General features: G+C 46.1%; 1 protein-coding gene and 1 pseudogene across 1 annotated transcript in view; one reads left to right on the top strand and one right to left on the bottom strand.

The window, feature by feature from the left end:
* The window catches only part of MSH4 (mutS homolog 4), a 116,282-nt gene that overhangs the window by 11,865 nt on the left and 83,575 nt on the right, over positions 1-20,842 (bottom strand). The window contains exons 16-18 of the mRNA XM_075936277.2: positions 20,558-20,676; positions 5,524-5,652; positions 3,359-3,533 (exon numbers count right to left, since the gene is read on the bottom strand). Coding sequence (XP_075792392.2) covers positions 3,359-3,533; positions 5,524-5,652; positions 20,558-20,676 — 423 coding nt within the window. The remainder of the gene's footprint in view (positions 1-3,358; positions 3,534-5,523; positions 5,653-20,557; positions 20,677-20,842) is intronic.
* Positions 16,322-18,458, top strand: LOC149523920 (uncharacterized; annotated as a pseudogene).

Below are 20,842 nucleotides of genomic sequence, written 5' to 3'. Positions count from 1 at the left end.
CAACACAATTCTTGCAACTATCATTGGCCAGAAACCAAGCAGTGGGAGCTGCCTGGGCCATGCTTGTGGGCACAAACACCTCATGGTACCCCTCCCATGCTGCACACCAAAGCAAAGACGCACACGCTAGCCCCAGAAACTGGCCACTTTAAGCAGCGTGCAAGGAGCCTGCCTGAGGATCCCGTTGAGCTGCTGGCGGGAGCTGCCTAGGGTAAGTGCCTCCTAGCCAGAGCCTGTGTGAAAGATTTTTATTACCAATCTGCCTAAGGAGTCAGATGATCAGGCTGAGGCCACAGGATCATTAAAGGAGGAGATGACGGAACACACCACGTGTCTAAGTTTTAAAGCTTTATTGATAAAATAATAGAATAACAACGGAGAGTGATGGGTGCTTTCCACGTCACTCAGAGGAAGGAAGACAGCGTTAGTGCCCAGAGCCCTAACCCACTTTCATACTCACACACTCACTACCGGAGGCTGGCCAGGCCTGAGTGTAATGAAAGAAGGGTGGGAAGGGTGGACGGGAGTTCGGTCCTGTGCGCACAGGTCGTCTAGGGTCCACTGAGATCTCTCCGAATTGCTCCAGCTCTCAGGAGGGTTTTAAGTTGTGAGTGTTGTTCCATTCTGCAACCTCTGTTCCTAGTGATCTTTGTTACAGTCCAAACCAGCTTTCTGTGGTCTCCTTGACTTTCCCAAAACACACCAGCTAGACTCTGTTGTTCTTTTTGCTTTCCTTCGTGCTGGCCTTCGCTTTTCTTGCTTGTTATGGGCTGGCTCTGCAGATTTGTTCTGTTGAATCTGTCTTTCTTATGGCTGGCCAGTGGATACCCAGCCCCCCTCTTTCTTGGCTGGCAGCCAAGAGTCAGATGTGTGCTGTGGCCTTGAGCTGGCTAGAGCCAGCATCTTATCTTCAGGCCTAGCAGAAGTGGAGTTAACCCGTTCTCTGCTCTCTTCGTCCCCCCCCCCCATCCCGTTTTGGCCTCTTGCGACCTGTAAGGGAATCCTTCATCCATTCCACACACACACCTTTGACCCTTCCCAAAATGCCCTGCAATATTTGCAATAGCGTTAGCAACATTCAATGCTGACCTGCCTCCCCAGGGGGACCCCTTGAGGGAGAAGGCCATTGGGGTGTGACACCTGCACCTGACACCATATATTCTCCATCATCCCAACTACCTGCCCTAGGGGTATGTCTACACTACCCCGCTAGTTCGAACTAGCGGGGTAATGTATGCATACCGAACTTCCTAATGAAGCCCGGGATTTGAATTTCCCGGGCTTCATTAGCATAAAGCCTGTGCCGCCATTTTTAAAAGCCGGCTAGTGCGAACCCCGTGCCACGCGGCTACACGCGGCACGGGCTAGATAGTTCAAACTAGCTAGCTATTCCGAACTATCTGTACGCCTCGTGGAATGAGGTGTACAGATAGTTCGGAATAGCTAGCTAGTTCGAACTATCTAGCCCGTGCCGCATGTAGCCGCGCGGCACGGGGTTCGCACTAGCCGGCTTTTAAAAATGGCGGCGCCGACTTTATGCTAATGAAGCCCGGGAAATTCAAATCCCGGGCTTCATTAGCAAGTTCGGTATGCATACATTACCCCGCTAGTTCGAACTAGCGGGGTAGTGTAGACATACCCTTGGTCATAATCCCCTCCTGCCCCAAGTCACAATCCAAACACTCTGCACCCCCTCCTCCATCCCTGCCCCAGGTCATCAAAACTTCCTCTCCTACCAAAACCTCCTTTCTGCATCCAAACTCCATCCCAGATCCCATACCCCCTCCATAATATCATAGAAAATTGTGACCCTTGACTAGTTACCAAATTCTTGGAGTGACCCCCCCCCCAACAGAAATTATTGCCAACCCCTGCCTTAAAGACACTGGAGAGTTAAACACTGGAATAAATTAGCTACGAAGGTTGTGGAGATTTTTAAGAGCAAGTTACAAAATCACCTGTCATGGATAGTCTAAATAATACTTAGTCCTGCCTTGAGTGTGTAGACTGGACTAGAAGACCTCTGGAAGTCCTTTCCAGTCCTATGAATCTATGTATAATTCGTCAGAATTCATCTTCTCAAAAGTCCCCAAAACTGGCCTTATGTACCAAATGTGAGCAAATTAGCAGTATAATTTTGATAAAGGCATAGAAGGAATACTTCATATTAAATTAATCCTAACTTTAACTTATAATAGTGATTTATAGTCTTCAGCTATTTGAGACTTTTAAAAATCATGTTGTGAGACAACTCCCTATTGAATACCTGTCAGCGAAATCAGGGATCTGACTACAGAATATAGTGTTCAGAGCTAATCTACTCTATAAAGCACCACACTGGCTACATCAATGCAGCTGCACCACTGTAGCACATCTGGTGAAGACCCCCTGCTAACAGGAGAGAACTCTCCTGTTGGCATAACTAGTCCACCTCCAGAAGAGGTAGTAACTACATTGGCAGAAGATCCCAACAACATAGCACTGTCCACACCAACATTTAGGGTGGTGTAATTTGCATGACTCAGGGAGGTGGCTTTTTCACATCACTGAGTGATGTAAGTTATATCAACATAAGGGGCAGTGTAGTCTGGCCCTCAGAAACATTACATAGGTGCTTGTCACTTCTTGAAGAATCACTGATCTATAAAGAAATTAATGGATGACAATGAGACATAAATAAAATGTTTTAATCTGATACATAGTCTGCTTCACTATAGTTTATATTAAATTTAAAGGTTAAATGAACCTGCTTTCCCAAGAACGCTGTTTTGACATTTCAAAATATAAAAATCACCTCTGTAGTAACAAACTGAGTTACACATCTATGAACATTAATTTGTCATTTTTAATAAAAGTTCATTACTTTAGGATGAGCTAAATTGGTAGAGCTTTTAGGTAACTCTTTCATTTCATCATATATGAACAAAGACAAAAGAGACAGCTCTCAGATAAATGGATGCCTGCGCATTCAAGGCTATCACACTGTACCTTGCATTGCTCCCACAATCAAACAGGAAACCAATGCAGAGCACTTGACTATTGCTATTATGTGCTCAAAGTGACTCATCTCAGGTTACTGTGTTCTCAACCAGTTGAAGATTCCAGGTGAAGTCCAACAGCAGGAAGATGACTTATTAGACAACTAAGTTCTGCATACTGGGGACACAAAATACTACCTTATTACACAACTATTTAAAATACAAAAATAGCTGGAACAGTATTTTAACCTGTAGTGAACTCTAAAAAATATTTGTGGCATGGAGTGATCTGTCAGAGGACAGAGGGAATGTTAGACTAATAGTTTAATATATCTTATGTATTTTAATAAGTTATTAATATCAATATTGTACTCCATTACCATAGTTTTTTTCCTCTGTGTGTCCTTTAGAAAGTATGTAAGTATAAGTTATATTTTCCTTATTTCCAGCACTGTTTCTCACATGTTGTACTTCAAAATGATAATTTTCCACGTTGGGATATATAGCATCTATGTGACACAGTTCTAGGAAATGTGTAGCAAACAGGGTAAATGCCTAAATTAAGCAACAGAAACAGAAATGTAACATATTTAGTAACCCTTCATAATTCATTATAATTAAGCAAAATAAGGTTAATATATATTTTTTCAATATATACAAGCATTTAGCAATATGACTTTCAGTAATGACTTGCATGCCTTGCTCTGAAAAAGCCTAGAAATTACTAAAAATATTAAACTGAATGAAGAGGTATACTTCTTTAGTACTGTACACAAGGGCATGATTAGATCAAAATAGTAAATAAAGTTCCAATTACACAAAGTTTTAAAGCAGTTTCAAACAAAAATATATTAAATGGACCCTTTCATTTTTAAATTAAGTAATAAAATCTACTGAATAGACTAAATTCAGTCAACCTAATGATATAACAAAAATGGACCATTTATAACAGAAAAAACTTTGTGAGATCTATTAGACTATGGAATAATCTCAGGGAAACAAGTCTCAATAAATATTTTAAACCAGGAAAAACTCATAAACATGCAGTTAGAACATAATTCTTCATTGGCAGGGAGATCAACTGGATGACCTAAAAGATCTTTACCAACTTGGATTGTTTCCCAATGGAAGACATAAAAGTAGCCACTGACAAAGAGTTTCCTAACTCATGCAATTTTACCAAAATGAGTGTCAAGAATTTTCACAAAAATTGTCTGAACATTCTAATATACACTGTCCTTCAACTAGAACTATGAGAATATTTGAACATTTCAAACCAATCTGCAAAAGTATTCCAAAATAAGCCTATGTAAGAGTCCAGCCTATGTCCAGGTCTGCAAATGTCTGACAACATGCTGAAATTAATCACATAGCTGGGAAGTAATTGAACATAAGAACGGCCATACTAGGTCATGGTCCATCGAGTCCAGTGTCCTGTCTGCTGATAGTGACCAATACCAGATGCCCCAGAGGGAAGGAACGCAACAGGTAATTCTCACGTGATTCCTTCCCTGTCACCCGAGTGTTGGAAATTGGAGTTTCCTCCCCATCTAAAAGCCATTTCTATTGCTCTTGATAAGCCACTGAATCCTGTTTAGGCATCTTTAAGCTCAGGGGGTGGAGGATCCCAATAGATTTTGAAAAGGGAGCAGCCTTTGGAGATTTAGGTATATGAACTCTAATTTTAAAAAAACACATGAAGGGATTAGTTTGATATCAATATGGAAAGTCAAACAGGAAGGTTTATTTCATTAACCAAATACTGCAGGATTCTCGTAGAACTAATTACCATACAACTGCTTTAGGAATAGTGTTGTCGGTCTCATTCTTAGCAGACTCATTACAAAGCTGTAAAAGCCAAGGCAAAATATTGGCCAACAAAAAGACATGGAAGAAATGTGAATGGGGCCAAGAGTTTGAAGGAGTGTGTTCACTGGATGATCGAATGGTTGAAATGGGATTGGGTGAGTCAGATAAGAACCAATGGAGCAGAAACTATGGCATCTTTGTCCATATTCTTATCTGTTGATGTGTCTCTTATCTCTCTATATATCTCAGTAAGGGTATGGCTAGACTGTGGGGGGGGGGGTTTCGGATACCCCGGTATCCCAAAAAACTATGCCGCATCCAGGAAACAGATTTGCTCTTCCGCTTTTTTTTTTTTTTTTTTTTTTGCAGAAGAGCAAATGCGCTCTTTCGGAAGCCCCCGTATTCCTTGTTTTACGGGGAAAAGGGGGGCTTCCGAAAGAGGGTTTATTTCCAACATTTAGCCCAGTCTACATGGGCCAAATGTCAGAAAAGCTTCTTCCAATAAAAAAATCGTAATATGATACGCAAAATGCACAGCTCATTTTCCATACTTTTTTCCGACAACAATTTGTAATCTAGCCGTACCCTATGTGCATCAGTATTTTCTAGATCAGAATTGCCCATAAAATGAAAACTGGAATATGGGGAAATGTTTTTATTTAGTACCATTTTAAGGCCGTGAGAGAAAGTAATTACAAATTTTAGAGACAAATTATTTTAGAATATTAAAAAATACCTTTACACTCAGTAGATATTCACACACTGAATAACAAATGCCAATACCTTCTTCAGTGCTGGTTCCTCTGCCAAGTTCATCAATGATGATAAGCGATCTATGATTAGCATTTTGTATGATATATGTTATCTAGGAAAAAATACTTCGTTATCTCTCACAGTACATTTTAAAACCACCTCCCCAAAACCCAAACAAATAAACCAACAAAAACTCAACTAGTAATGTGAATAATTTGCATTAATTCACTTTGTGTCATTTAGCATTTAAAAAAATGAAATCCTGCCAGAAGATCCAGGACTTTTAAATAGCTTCCAAACAACTTATATTTTAAAACAAAGACAACAAACTGCCACAAAACTATTTACCTCTTTCTCTCTAAATATGTAATTTTCCCTCAAAATCAGATCTCAGATGCAGTACTAACAACAGTCAGATATAGAACAACAATAATTTAAGGTACAATATCTAATGAAGCATCAAGACTAATGGCCAATGGAATATTGTTTTGTACTCCTGTTAAAATTATTTAAGAGATATTGGCCTTAAATCTGCGACATGATTTATAAAAAAAGCTATGATGAATAGTTTGTAGAACTTCCTATTCCTCTCTATCTTGCTGGCTGGGGAGCAGGTCCTAAAAGCCATAATACACACTGAAAATCTCAAAGGAAAAAAAGATGGAAGGCGACAGAAAGATTGGAGAGAGTTATAGAGAGAAGGAACAGGTAGAGAGAATGGTTGTGGGTTTTTCTACTTTATTTTATAGAAGAGCTATTCTAAAAAGGTTTTAAAAACTTACTGGAATTATTTTTCTGCCCTGCTTCCTGAAAAGTCCAGTTTTCCTAGTTACTAAAGAAAACCTGCTTGCAATACAGAAGTGTGGTTAAACACTTCTTCTTTCATACAGTTTAAAACAGCATTGTTAGATTTCCAGATTTAAACCAGCAATCCAGTTGATTGCGTCAGATGATGCAGAATAGAAGGAAGAAATACCACTGATATATGATAATGTGGGACAAGAGTTGACAAAGGGTTCCATAGTTTGAAGCTGTTTCTGCATTCACAAATAAAATTGCGTATCAGTCCCCATTTATGGAGAACATAAGAAAATCTGCCATGTGATGCACACATTCAGTTAAAAAGAGAGCATATTTTCCCCATATGAGTGAAAAGCCATTGGGTTCTTTGATGAGATCTTTGTATGGGACACTAGTGTTCTTTCACCTGGCTCAAATTCTTGCACTGCAAGCCAAAAAAAGTTTTCTGGATTTGAGTTGGACTTTCATATATTTTATCTTTGTTCCCTCATGTAGCAATGAATTTGGAGTGGGTTGATTTGTACCAGGACTGAAAGCCATTGCGGGGATATTGATTCTTCTGTGACTGATGTTCAGGATGGTGTTTAGTTCAGAATTAACATATGATGTTTCTAGATGGATCAGTAGTATTCCATGGAGTTCAAATCTAATGTGGATTATCACCAGTCAACAATAGCTATGTGGGAAGCTGACAAGAGTAGTGCTAGACATATTTTGAGGGATTTCAACTGGTTTTTAGTGATTAATGATTAAAAAGAGATTTGAATTGCAGTCTCTGTTTCAGGAGCAAAATGAAAAGCGCCTCTGTCTTTGCACAGACAAGAAGGTATGTGTCTACATTTGATAAGAACATAAGAATGACCATACTGGATCACACAAAAGGTCCATCTAACCCAGTATCCTGCCTTCACACAGTGACCAAGGCCAGGTGTCCCAGAGGGAATGAACAAAACAGGGAATCATCATTACCAGCCTCTGACAAACAGAGGCTAGGGACAACATTTCTACCATTCTGGCTAATAAGCACTGATATGCTATCCCCTGTGCATTTATCTATTCCTTTTTAGAACCCTGTTGAAGTCCTGGTCTTCACAACATCCTCTGGCGAGGGGTTCCATAGGTTAACATGTGTTGCATGAAAAAGAAGTTACTCATCTTGTGCAGTAATGATGGTTCTTCAAGGTGTGTGTCCCCGTGGGTGCTCCACTGTGGGTGTCGGGCTCATCCTGGTGTCGCAGTTTGGAGATGTTTCAGCTGTTGTTTGCCGGACAGTGCGTGCGCGGCGGCTATCTTGCGGCTTTTTGCGCTGTTTCTGGTCGCAAGGTCTGGCTCCCGCCAGTTCCTCCTGATCATTGAGGTCTACAAGACAAAATAACAGACTCCAAAGAGGGAAGGAGGGCGGGTCATGGAACACCCACAGGGACACAAACCTCAAAGAACCATCATTACTGCACAAGGTGAGTAACTACTTCTTCTTCGGGTAGTGTCCCCGTGGGAGATGGGTAGGTAAGCACGTGCTGTAACGGAATCGAGACAAGCGCCTATAAAGTCTATAGTCTGTTGAGGTACAAGGGACAACTTTTGGATATTGATTATACGGCCTAAGATGTCTAAGAGCCGTCTTGTTGTGGTGACCGCAGTCAAGGCCGCGTTGAAGGATCAGGCCCTGAGGAGGCAATTGTTAAGAGTGGTGTTATAATGTTGATTTGTTTATAATGTAATGTCATTGTTGTAAATAGGATGTAGGTAAGGTGCACACTTAAAGAAGCGGTTGATGCCATCAGTAACTGAAAACAAAATGAAGTTTAGGAAAACAAAATGGAGTTTCTGGAAAGTCAGTTAAACTTTTCCCACCTTGAGTGTCTTCACTCAGTACCAAAATTGCACCAGGCATGCAGATCATAGAATCATAGAATACTAGGACTGGAAGGGACCTCGAGAGATCATCGAGTCCAGTCCCCTGCCTCATGGCAGGACCAAATACTGTCTAGACCATCCCTGATAGACATTTATCTAACCTACTCTTAAATATCTCCACAGATGGAGATTCCACAACCTCCCTGGGCAATTTATTCCAGTGTATGATTACCCCGACAGTTAGGAACTTTTTCCTAATGTCCAACCTAACCCTCCCTTGTTGTAGTTTAAGCCCATTGCTTCTTGTTCTATCCCCAGAGGCCAAGATGAACAAGTTTTCTCCCTCGTCCTTATGACACCCTTTTAGATATCTAAAAACTGCTATCATGTCCCCTCTCAATCTTCTCTTTTCTAAACTAAACAAACCCAATTCCTTCAGCCTTCCCTCATAGGTCATGTACTCTATACCTTTAATCATTCTCGTTGCTCTTCTCTGGTCCCTCTCCAATTTCTCCACATTGTTACCTCAGTTTGGTATTAAGCAAATTGGTTAAGGAAATGTTAATTAATAAATGTACTATGATAAAAGGAGGTGAAGGAGAACCAGATTAGTTCGAGTTAAGTAGCCAAACTTAAGTAAGTCCATGAGATAGTTCAAATCAGGAGAGGTTATTTTGAACTAGAAACTTAGTGCTTAGGGCTGGTCCGGACTAAGTAAATTAGTCCGAACTAAGTCACCAACCACCCTTCGGAATTCCCGCCTCTTTTGAATTTACCTTTGCACACGGTTCTAATTGGCTGTGCACACGGCCCTAAATCTGTGCACTCTACCCTAAAATGCTGCACTAGGCACTAAAATATGTGCACCCGATACCAAAAAGTGTGCACCCCACTCTCTGTAGAACTTTCCCACCTAAGAGTCTATAAAAGCCTCCTCACCCCTTTGCTCATGTTCTTCGTCCATTCTCCTAGAGTTTGTTCGTAGATCCATAGCTGTGAGTGTTTGTCTGTCTTCCCGTTCGTTTGTATGAGTGAGGGAATGATTGAATAGGGTATGTGTTATTCACATTGGCTGGCGGCTTACCACTCATAAAGAATTCTCGGGTGTAGTATAGCTGTGGCAAGGACACTGCCGGAGATTTCCGGGACCGTGATCGGAGAGCGCAAGGTCTTCACTTCACCCTCAGTGACCTAGTATCGCAGACCAGTGATTGGAGAGACCAGGAACTGCAAGGGAACGCCTCACCTCATTCCTCCGGAGCGGCTCTGGCTGAGCCAAACCGTTGAGGTCGTGAGCCCCTTCATAGTTTACATACCTGTGAAGTGTGTAATGTATACATTTTGTATCGGGGACTGTCTTTCATCTTTCTTCGGGGATAGGGTGGATGTAGTTGTTTATTTACCTGTTAACAATTTTTAAATCCTTACAATATATGGTTTGGCCCTAAACATTGTCTCTGCCTCTTATTGGGAATTACCAGCCAGTGAATAGATACGGCCTCAGGCGATCCCGTCTTCTGGGACTTGGAACTTTAATATCTTATAATGATAAAAATGTAGCCATGTTAGTCTGGTGTAGCTGAAACAAAATACAGGACTATGTAGCACTTTAAAGACTAACAAGATGGTTTATTAGGTGATGAGCTTTCGTGGGCCAGACCCACTTCCTCAGATCAAATAGTGGAAGAAAATTGTCACAACCATATATACCAAAGGATACAATTAAAAAAAATGAACACATAGTCCTGTATTTAATATCTTATAAGTCAGCCTGTATGCTAATTAGAAATAATTAAATTAATCGTTACCACGTTCCAAGGGTAACAACATCTTTCTTGAAATGCGGTGCCCAGAATTGAACACAATACTCCAATTGAGGCCTAACCAGCACAGAGTAGAGCGGAAGAATGACTTCTCGTGTCTTGCTCACAACACACCTGTTAATGCATCCCAGAATCATGTTTGCTTTCTTTGCAACAGCATCACACTGCTGACTCATATTCAGAGTCCTTTGCACCCAGCTCAGAATTGTGCACACCACCCTACACAAGTTTACAGTTTACCTGCCAAAGGTTCTAAAAAGGAAAAAAAAAACACTGCACCCTGAGGGTGGGCGGTCAGTGTTCCGGTCTGTGTCTATGAGGACAGCGTAGCGCCACAGAGAGAAAAGGCATGGGGATCATTCACAACTGCGGTGGGTTCCCACACCATGCTGTGGTGAAGGCTCAGCACTGGTGATCTGGGATACACCAAGCAGAGGTGTTTGATCTCTATCTGCCTCGGACCATAACATTGTCACCATCCCTGAAACACTCCGTTGTGGTGAAGGCCCAACGAGAATCATCCCAGAACTGAGAGGGATCACTTATGGTTCCTCCCTAAGGGCTAACCTGAGCCCAAAGGTAGAAGGTCGCAAGCAGCAATACCACCATTGGCAACACAGAGACTGCTATAATGTATAAATACCTTACCTGTATTGGGGATCTTTCTGTCTTCCTTCTCTTCTGTTTTGGGGTGGGGGTTGGATTTGTTGGTTATTGTTTTTGTTCTTGTTCGTGCACTTGTCAGTTTAAATTCTTACAATATATTAGTGAACTCTAATCTGGACTCCAAGCATGGTTTTTTTGTGGGGGAGAAATCACCGGTGATCAGATACGGTGTCAGGGGCCTCCCTTCTGGTAACCAGAGCATTTACCATCATCAATCAGATCCCTTATCCTAAATTCTAAATTAATTCAAAAGATTATGCTTGTTACTGAGACTCTAGGGTAACACAATCGTCCAGGTAAAGGAAGAGAATGATCCCTAGGTGACGTAGGAAAGCCGCTACTACCACCAGTGTCTTGGAAAACACCCTTGGGGCTGATGAAAGGCCAAATGGCAGCACCTTGTACTGGTAGTGCTCAGAGCCTACCAGGAAGCGGAGGAAGCGCCTGTGGGCAGGATGCACTGTGACATGGAAATAAGCATCTTGTAAATGGAGGGATGCAAACCAGTCTTCTTGCTCGAGCGCTAGTATGATGGTTGTGAGGGTCACCATCTTGAATCGCTGCTTCTGCACGTATTGATTGAGACCACGGTCTAGTATAGGCCTCCAACCGCCAGACTTTTTCTGTGTCAGAAAATATTGGGAGTAACACCCTCTCCTCTGAAAGGATTGCGGTACCCTCTCTATTGCTCCGATATTGAGGAAGTGATCTACCTCTTGCTTGAGGAGGAGCTCATGAAATGGGTTCCTGAAAAGGGATGGGAGGAGAGGAGTGATTGGAGGGCAGAATACGAAAGGGATACGTAGCCCATTGTTATGAGTTGCATGACCCATCTGTCCATTGTTACTGTGGCCCAACGACGTTGAAAGGGTCGGAAGCAATGGTGGAAAAGTGCAGTGCTGGCAGTCGAGGCAGACATTATTAGAATGGTTTGCAATCCCTCAATCAACATGTCAAACTTGCTGTTTGGATTGTGGCTGAGTTGTAGGTCTAGTGGCCTGAGGGCATCGTTTTTTAGGACATTCCTTAGGGCATTGTTGGTCATATAGCCGTGGCTGTGCAAAGGGAACAGTCTTTGTCTCTCATAGGGTGTATACTTTTTGCATTGGTATGGCGGTGTATAAATTCCTAAGGTTCTTAAGGTGGTACGTGAATCCTTGCCAGAATAAAGCAGCTGGTCTGTTTTGTACACAAACAGACCTTGTGTGTCCAATGGTAAGTGTTTGACTGAAGTTCCTTCAGAACCGCCGCCATGTGGAGCCATGAAGCCCTGAGCATTACTACAGATGTCGCTGTTGTTCTTGCTGCCACGTCTGCTGTGTCAAGGGCTATGTCGAGCACTGAACGAGAAGCAGTATAGTCCTCTTGAATAATAGCCTTGAGAAGCTGTCATTTTGTGTCAGGCAGGTGTTCAAGCAGCTGGACTAACTTCGCATAATTGTCAAAGTTATGATTGGCTAACAGAGCCAAGTAGTTGGCCATTCGGAGTATGGACATGGCTGAGGCATACACCTTCCTTCCGAAAAGGTCTAGGCACTTATTATCTTTATCTCCATCAGTCATTTTGTACTGGAGGGACTATAGCCAGCTGTGCTAAATACTTTTTGTCGGCCTTCTTATTTGTCAGTGGGGCCGTGGCAGGGGTCTGCTGTATGCCGTTGGCGATTTCAAATATTGCCTCATCCAGAGGAAGAGCAACTTTAGATGAATGGGAGGAAGGATTTAAATTTCTCAACAGATGGTGTTGTTTTTTCTGAACCTCCATTAGCTTTACATTCTGTGTATAGGCTACCCAGCGGAAGAGGACTTGGAATTCTTTGAGTTCATCGGATGGTGAAGTATCTCCAATAAGGATGGCATCGTCCAGTGAAGAGGAAGCTATGTCCGGGGGGGAGACTTGTTGTGATACCTCAAACTTCAGAAGTAGAAGTATCTCCACGGTGGGCTGTTCTGCTGGTGGCTGGTCACCGGATGGAGTTGGTGGTCTGACTAGTGTTGGAGTGGAAGATCTGCTCCTGCTGCGAGTGGCCACTGATGGAGTTGGTGACAGTGAAGAGCGGATAGAGCAGGAATAACTGGCTCAGTGGCCATGGTGTGAACACTAACGATAGTCATAACTAGTATGGTATCTGTGCCTGTAGTCATCCCTGTATCTCGAACTCCTTGAGGAAGAGGGAGACCTTGAGATCTGGATCTGTGATGAGAGCAGCAAGGAGATGGTGACTGGTAATAACAATAGTAATAGTGTCTTGGTGGAGGGGAGACACTACGCCAAGGGCGTCTGGCGTCATGTCTGGTCAAAGGTGGAGAAGGAGGTTCAGGGGATAAAGTCGCTGGTTCTGGGCTTAGTGGATGAAGGAGAACATTGCATCAAAGACGTAGGTGGAGTTGTGACAGATGTTGAAATCCTCCGGGAGTATGGTGGTGTCAGAGAAAGGCAAATCGGCATCGGTGGTTCCAGTGCTGCGTCGGTGACGACTGTGTCCATGACCGTGATGTCGGCACCAATGCCAGTGTTTGATGAGATGGTGCGGCATGTTCCAGTGCTGAGGTTATTGGTGCCAGAGAGAGAGCTGCCTGTTGTATTGATGGTGTCTCCAGTGCCTGCATCGGTGCTGGAAGGCTGGGCACTGGAGAAGTGGGTGCCACACGTGTCAGAGTTGGTGCGTTTGATGCTAGAGGGGAAGGCGCCGACCACGCCAGCGTCAGTGCTGGGGGCAGTGCCGGCTTCAGTACTGACTTGGCTCTTGGTGCCGTATGCACGGCTGAGCTCGGTGCCGATGTACTTTGTTACAGCTTCTCTTTATGCGGCTTTCGGGTTGCTGCTGTTCCAGAAGTACCCGGTTTATCTACCATGCTCACCCTCAGCACTGGCAAGGAGCAAACGGGGAACGACTCTTTTTGGAGCTCATCGCCACAGGGGTGGGCCGATGAGCTGTGTCTGGGAGAGATGGTGGTTGAGGTGTGGTTTCCGCCTGCAGACCAAGTGCCTTATTGAATAAAAACATTTTAAGACGCATCTCCCTGTCGTGGCGTGCCCTTGCTGTCAACTTAGAGTAGTGTTGGCACTTTTGGGGGATGTGTCCCTCCCCAAGGCACTTTATACATGAAGTGTGCCCGTCGGACACGGGCATTGAGTCCCGGCACGTTAGGCATTTTTTGAAGCCTGGTGAGGCAGGCATGATGAAGGAACTTTTTTTTGGTTTTTTGAAATGATAACTGACTGAACTAACTCTAACTATTATAAGAACTATAGAAACTGGCTAATTAACTAACTAATAAACTAACTATGTACAATACTCTCCTCTCTCAGTCCTGACATGATTAACACGAGAGGGAGCTGTTTCTCCATCTGCGCCCGAAGACAGTCAGGAAGAATTGGCGGGAGCTGGACTGCACAACCAAAAACTGTGTGAAAAGCTGCAAGATGGCTGCCGCACATGCGTGGTCCGGCGAACAACAGCTGAAACATCTCCGAACTGCAGCACTGAGACGAGCCCGACACCCACAGTGGAGCACCCATGGGGACACTACCCGAAGAAGAAATGTTTCCTTTTGTTTGTTTTAAACCTGCTACTTACTCATTTGGTGACTCCTAATTTGAAATTCCACAAGTGCCTTACCCACAACAGCATTAGTAGCATAGCCCTATGCTGTGTGGTGGCTACTGAAATCAATGACATATATACATGCGGTGGCTAGGTGGTAGACTGTGGGAAATGGGAGAGAAGACAGTCTGTATTCAGCAGTGTATACCAGGGGTTCCCAAACTTTTTGACACGGGCCCAGTAAATCCATTCACGAGCTTTCGGAGGACTGGTAACATTCATTTGCATATTCATTAAGCAAATTACAAATATGCAAATACGGTGTTTGGGGTCCTCCCAAGTCCCCAGAGCCAGCTTTAGCAAAGCTTTATGGCCACCCACAATATTCTTACCAGCAAGTTAAGGGAATATGGATTGGAAAAATGGACTCTAATCCAATAAAACTCTGCACCACCACATCATGTATTGAAAAGAGGCTCTTTTATTTTCAGAAAGCTGCACCATTGTAGTGCCTTTAAACCTCACTGTCAGCAGTGGGGATATTTAAAAGGCACTGCTTTTACATTTTTATTTAGGATCTGCGTGCACCCTTAACTGTCCTGCTCACCTCCCCCCAGCCAGCTCGGCTTTCCCCGCCAGCCGATTCTCTCCTGGCAATCCCTGCTGCCCCTGTGAGCTGGTTTCTCCCCCCCCCCCCGATCTCCCCTGGCCCAGCCCCACTGCTCCCACCCCCCCGGCCAGCCCTGCTTCTGCCAGCCGGTTCCCCCTCTCCCGTGATCTCCTCTGGCCAGCCCTACTGTCCCCGCCCCCGGCCAGCCTTGCTTCACCATCTCACCCAGCCAGCTTCACTGCCCCTGCCAGCCGGTTCCCACCCCCACGATCTCCCCTAGCCAGCCCTGCTTCCGCTCGCCAGTTCCCCTCCCTATCTCCACCAGGCACCTCCACTGCCCCGACCCTGCTTCCCTGTGGCCCATATCCAACCGCTTCTCCCCCCTCCACTGCTCCCGCCCCTCCACAGCTAGCAATAAGAACTCACCTGGTAACCCTCACTATGCCTCTGCCGGGAGCCTGAAACATATGGCTGCATCCGCCCAGCCCGGCTGAGGGCTTGGGGAACCCAGTGCTGCACGGACAGTCTGGGAGACTGGAACACCCTGGTAGCCACACTGAGGCCTGCGGCCTGGTATCGGGCCGCGGCCCATAGTTTGGGAAACGCTGGTTTATATAATTAAACACTCTTATCTTATTGATTTTTCTAAGATGGTGAAGTTTCCAGAGTCGCTCCTAGCAGTGCTTGATGCATGTAGCAATGTTATGTTTTGGGTAATGGAAGTAGGTGATGATACTGTAGCCAGCAATATGGTGGCATGATTCTTGACTTTCTTGCAGGACAATGATGTTAATCATGTCTCACATAACATGGGCTAGCTGGTCGCCTCCAGGCTCAGATAAACCTTCAACATTCAACTGGCAAATTCTTAGAACTGGATCTTTGATTTTCTTAATTGGGTCTGGGAGGAGTCACTTTTTTCAGATTAAGTATTTCCATTGCTGTTCAACCTGGAACTTCACTGGCAATGTTGGGATGCTGATTTGATATCTGTTGTGCTTTAGGACTGTGATGTAGTATCAGTACGTTGCTGGTTGCTATGCCTGGGCTGTGGGCTGAGAATGACCCCTACTGGCCTGTGTCTGTAAGCACTGCCCAGTGAGGGGCACCTTGAGGGTCCCCAGGACAGTGACCGAACCGATCCTACCAGTTAAGGAAAGGGATGGAACAAAGGAAGTGAGTGTGGGGGAAGGGGCAGTTTCTGGCTGGGAGTCATGAAGGGAACAGACTAAGCTGGGTGCGGAGGGTTGGGGCAGGGCGATGGACCCCCTAAACCCAAGGGGTCTGAGGCATCCTGGCCCTGACTCCTGTAACTACTTCACATCTATGCTGTGCTGTATCCTGGAGAAGCAATAAGACCTCTCTATTCTACTGGCTGGAGGAGTTTGTTCTCACTGCTGAGAGTCAGGGGCTCCCCAACGCACCGTCACAGTGGTGTCAAGAGTGGGATGCACTGCACCCCGTGGATGAAGCAAGTGACAAGGAGCAGCAGAAGAAAGGGGCGTGCAAGAGTCAGGCGTACTAGAGGCAGAAAGAAGAGATTCCTAGGAGTCATGAAGTGCTGCAGCACTCAGCGGGATTAGTGGGGTGATGGCCTACGCCCAACTCCTGAAGGCAGATCACCCCACTGGAAGAGACTGACCAGTCCAGGGGCCTGGATCCTGTCTCAGCAGGGAGCAGTGAGACACCTCTTGAGAGCGTCTTCAGGCCCTCAGACCAGAGGGAGGGCTGAAGTCTGCCAGACAGACACGGTGGCCACCAGGCCCCGCTCCACTAGCAGCAGTTCATCCAGGGCGGGGTCTATCACGGCAGAGCTGCGGCGGCTGGAGATTGAGCTGCGGATGAAGGAATTGGAGGTACAGGACCGAGAGAAGCAGCGGCAGCATAAGCTGGCCATGGCGGAGCAGAGAAGCCGAGAGGCCCCGGTTGCAGTGAGTGGGGAGGACCCCAGGGGGCCCGGGGCTGTGAGACGCTTTGAAAAGCTCATGTTGGGCCAATGTAAGAATGTGGGAGACAAGGACTGGTTCCTTAGCCCTTTTGAACAAGCCTGTGAACTACACCAGATTCCCCCAACAGACTGGCTCCAACAGCATGCCTCTCACTTGCTGGATCAGGAGGCTGCAGGGCTGCTCAACCAGCTGAAGAATTTGCAGCTGGGCGACTACGAACGGGTCAAAGAAGCCCTACTGCACAAGTTCAGGCTAATCCCAGAAAAGTACAGGAAGAAGTCCCGGGGGGGGGGGAGGGGTGCAGAAGGGGCCACGGGAGACCTATGTAGATATGGCCTCCTACCTGGTGCAATACTGCCACAAGTGGGTGTGTGGGGTCAGAGCCCAGACCGCAGAGGACCTGCTTAAGCTGATGATGCTGGAACAATTTTATGAAGCGTGCCTGCTCAGCCTGAGGCTGTGGCTCAAGGACCGGAGGCCAGAGGACCCCTAGGAGGCCGGGAGGCTGGCGGATGAGTTCACAGACAGCCAGTCCGGGTGTGATCAGGAAGCCTGGAGAGAAAGGGAGTCCCTGAGAGAAAAGGAATCGTGCAGGGACTGGTTCTCAGCTGAGCAATGGAGGAAATCACCTACAGGGTGAGCCTAAGAGGCAAGGACCAGCCATCTGTGCCCCAGAGAAACAGCCAGGACAGACCAGGGGCTGGCAGGCAAACTTCAGCTCAAAGCAGGGAGAAGGCTGCTCAGGCCAACCCTTCCCAGAGACCTGACGCTCCTTCTATACCAGGTGGGGGCAGGGCAGCCCCTGCAGAGCGAGTGCCTCGTGCCCCTGGAGATGGATGGCAGGAAGGTGACGGGTTTCTCAGATACTGGGGCGGAGGTGACACTGGCCTGGCCTGATATAGTGGCCCCAGATCAAATGGTACCCAACACTCAGCTAACCCTGAGAGGCATAGACAGGACTCCGTTTAAGGTGCCTATATCCCGAGTGCATCTGAAATGGGGGGGCTAAGGAGGGTACCAAGGAAGAGGGGGTGCACCAGCACTTACCCTCGGAGGTGCTGATGGGGGGGGACCTAGAGGACTGGCCAGATGGATCCCACAGGGCTCTAGTCACCACCCGTAGCCAGAGCCAGCAAGGGGCTGGTGATCCTGACCAAGGGGAGGGCTCCCTGCAGGGGGCTCAAGGCCCTAGCCCAGCAGACACGGGGCCCGGCTGAGTTAGGACTCTGGACCCAAGCAGTGGGGGGGGGAACAAGTCCCCGTCCCTGCCCCAGCTGCCGAATTCCAGGCTGAAGTGCAGGCAGATCCCTCCTTGTGGATCCTAAGGGACCAAGCTGACCTGGGTGCAACTCAGCCCCTGAGGGAGATTGCCAGGAGAGGTTTCTGTGGGAGCGGGGATTCCTGTACTGGGAATGGCTCCCCCCAGGGAAGGTGCGGGTACGGGGGCTCCAGCGGCAGCTGTTAGTTCCCCAAAAGTATTGCCGCAAGCTACTGTACCCGGCCCATGACATCCCCTTCTTGGGACACCAGGGCATCCGGCGCACCTGGCTGAGACTACTCCAAAACTTCTATTGGCCGGGGATATTTGTGGCCATGCAGCAGTACTGCTGGTCCTGCGACTCCTGCCAGAGGGTGGGGAAGGCCCAAGATAGGAGGAAAGCTGCTTTGGAGACCTTATCCATCATAGAGGAGCCTTTCCAGAAGGAGGCGATGGATATTGTGGGACCCATCAGCAGAGCGACCCGGACTGGGAAGAAATACATTTTGGTGGTGGTGGTGGACTTTGCCATCCGCTATCTCAAAGCTGCAGCAATGCCCTCTATCGAGGACACACAGTGGCAGACGCGCTGCTGACCATTTTCAGCAGGGCTCCCCAAGGAGGTCCTCATGGATCAGGGTTCCAAGTTCATGTTGGCCCTGCTCCAATGCTTGTTGGATAAGTGCAGGGTCCAGCACACTTGGGCCTCGACGTAGCACCCCCAGACCAATGGGATGGTGGAGAAATTCAACGGGTCTCTGAAGCAGATGCTAAGAACCTTTATGCACCAGCACCTGCAGGACTGGGACAAATACCTACCCCACCTGCTGTTCGCATACAGGGAGGTGCTCCAGGAGTCCACGGGGTTCTCCCCGTTCGAACTGATATACAGGAGGCGGGTTAAGGGACCCCTGTGTCCGAGACAGAACATCAGGAATGGCTGCCCGTCGCAGGGAGCCATAGCCTGTAATACCTCTAAGGCTGGTATAGGGGGCTCTGTCTGTGAGGCGGAGTGTTTTCCATATAAGGGCATGTAAATTAATAATCTTCCCTTGCTCGCTCCACCCATTGCAGTGAAAGATCAGCCAATGGGCTGACTTGTGCTCAGGCCTGCTACTCCACCCACTGCAGCAAAAACCAACCTATGGGGTGATAAGTTCACAGGCAATAAAACAGGCAGGCAGCCCAAGGGGACCAACGCCACGCTGCTGAGATGGAGCCTGCTCCTGCAGGACTACGACATGGAAGTGATCCATGTCAAGGGGAACGCCAATATCATCGCCAACGCGCTATCCTGTAGTGGGGGGCCCGAACTTCACCAGGTCACAGGCAGAGTGGCCCCACTCAGTTCGCTCTCATTTGGGGGAGAGATGTGATGTAGTGTCAGTACATTGCTGGTTGCTATGCTTGGGCTGTGGATGACCCCTACTGGCCTCTGTCTGTAAGCACTGCCCAGTGAGGGGCACCTTGAGGGCCCCCAGGACAGTAACTGAACCGGTCCTACCGGTTAAGGGAAAAGATGGAACAAAGGAAGTGAGTATTGCGGGAAAGGGCAGTTTCTGGCTCGGAGTCATGAAGAGAACAGACTAAGCTAAGTGCTGAGGGTTATCGGGGGCAATGGACTCCCTAACCCAGGGGGTCTGAGGCATCCTGGCCATGACTCCGTAACTACATCATGTCTATGCTGTGCTGTATCCTGGAGAAGCAATAAACTCTCTCTATTCTACTGGCTGGTGGAGTCTGTTCTCGCTGCTACGGGGGTGCAGGGTCGGGGACTCCTCAACGCGCCATCACAAGGACGTAACCCTGGAAACTACATGGTAGAAGGTTGTCACCATCTGCCTCTGGTTAGTCTCTGAGCAGTGACTAATAGATCATACAGCAGCAACAGCCAGACATCTTTCTTTCTCGACAAAACAGCGATCTAGCAGTTAACATTTCTTTCAGATACATCACCTCAAAATTGGACGACTGTAATGAATTCTTTGGGATGCATCTTAAATTCATGTAGCAACTGAAGTTGATGCAAAAGTCACTTTTTAAGTAAAGAGTTTTTTCCCCCAAAACCACATTAACACTATGATTCACGTTACACACTAACACTGTGTTAAGTTCTGTAACTGGTAGAGACTGCCTATTAGTTCCTGAGTTGGTTTTCTGTTGCTGATTTTGACCTGTAAATTCCTAAATGATCTGGGACCTACCATTCTAAAAGATGCTTCTTCTCCTCATGACATACCATATGGAAGAGCAACACAAGTTGTCTTTGACTGCTTAATTTATACTCAGTATCATAGAAATCTAGAGCTTAAGGGACATTAAGAGGTCACCTAGTCCAATCCCCTGTGCTAAGACAGGACCAAGTACTCCTGCACTATCCCTGGCATGTACTTGTCTAAAATAAAAGTGCTTCAGTGCCAATAAAATACATACCCATAAACCAATGTAAACTACCTAGCTTAGTATCAATTAAGGCCCTTAATACTAAAATAATTAAACTTGCACCTCTTTCATTTCCTTCATGAATGTTGATGAATTTGTTTCTATATCATCATCCATACCAATTCTAGTGAAAATCTGCTCAGCAATTCTAAAAGAAGAATATTCTGCTGGGACATAAGAACCTGCAAAATAAAAGTGCAAGTTATCTTATGTTAGCACTGGTAACAACATGTTAGCTAAAAATTGGCCTTGTTTAATACATAAATAAAATCTCATCTGATTTTTAGAAACACATTTTTACACTTAGTAAATAATGATAACATTTCCATTAGGAAACAGTAAGTGTAG

The sequence above is a fragment of the Pelodiscus sinensis genome, chromosome 9 (assembly GCF_052426305.1).
Source record: "Pelodiscus sinensis isolate ZL-2025 chromosome 9, ASM5242630v1, whole genome shotgun sequence".
Classification (NCBI taxonomy): domain Eukaryota; kingdom Metazoa; phylum Chordata; order Testudines; family Trionychidae; genus Pelodiscus; species Pelodiscus sinensis.
This window is presented reverse-complemented; position numbering and strand designations above follow the sequence as displayed.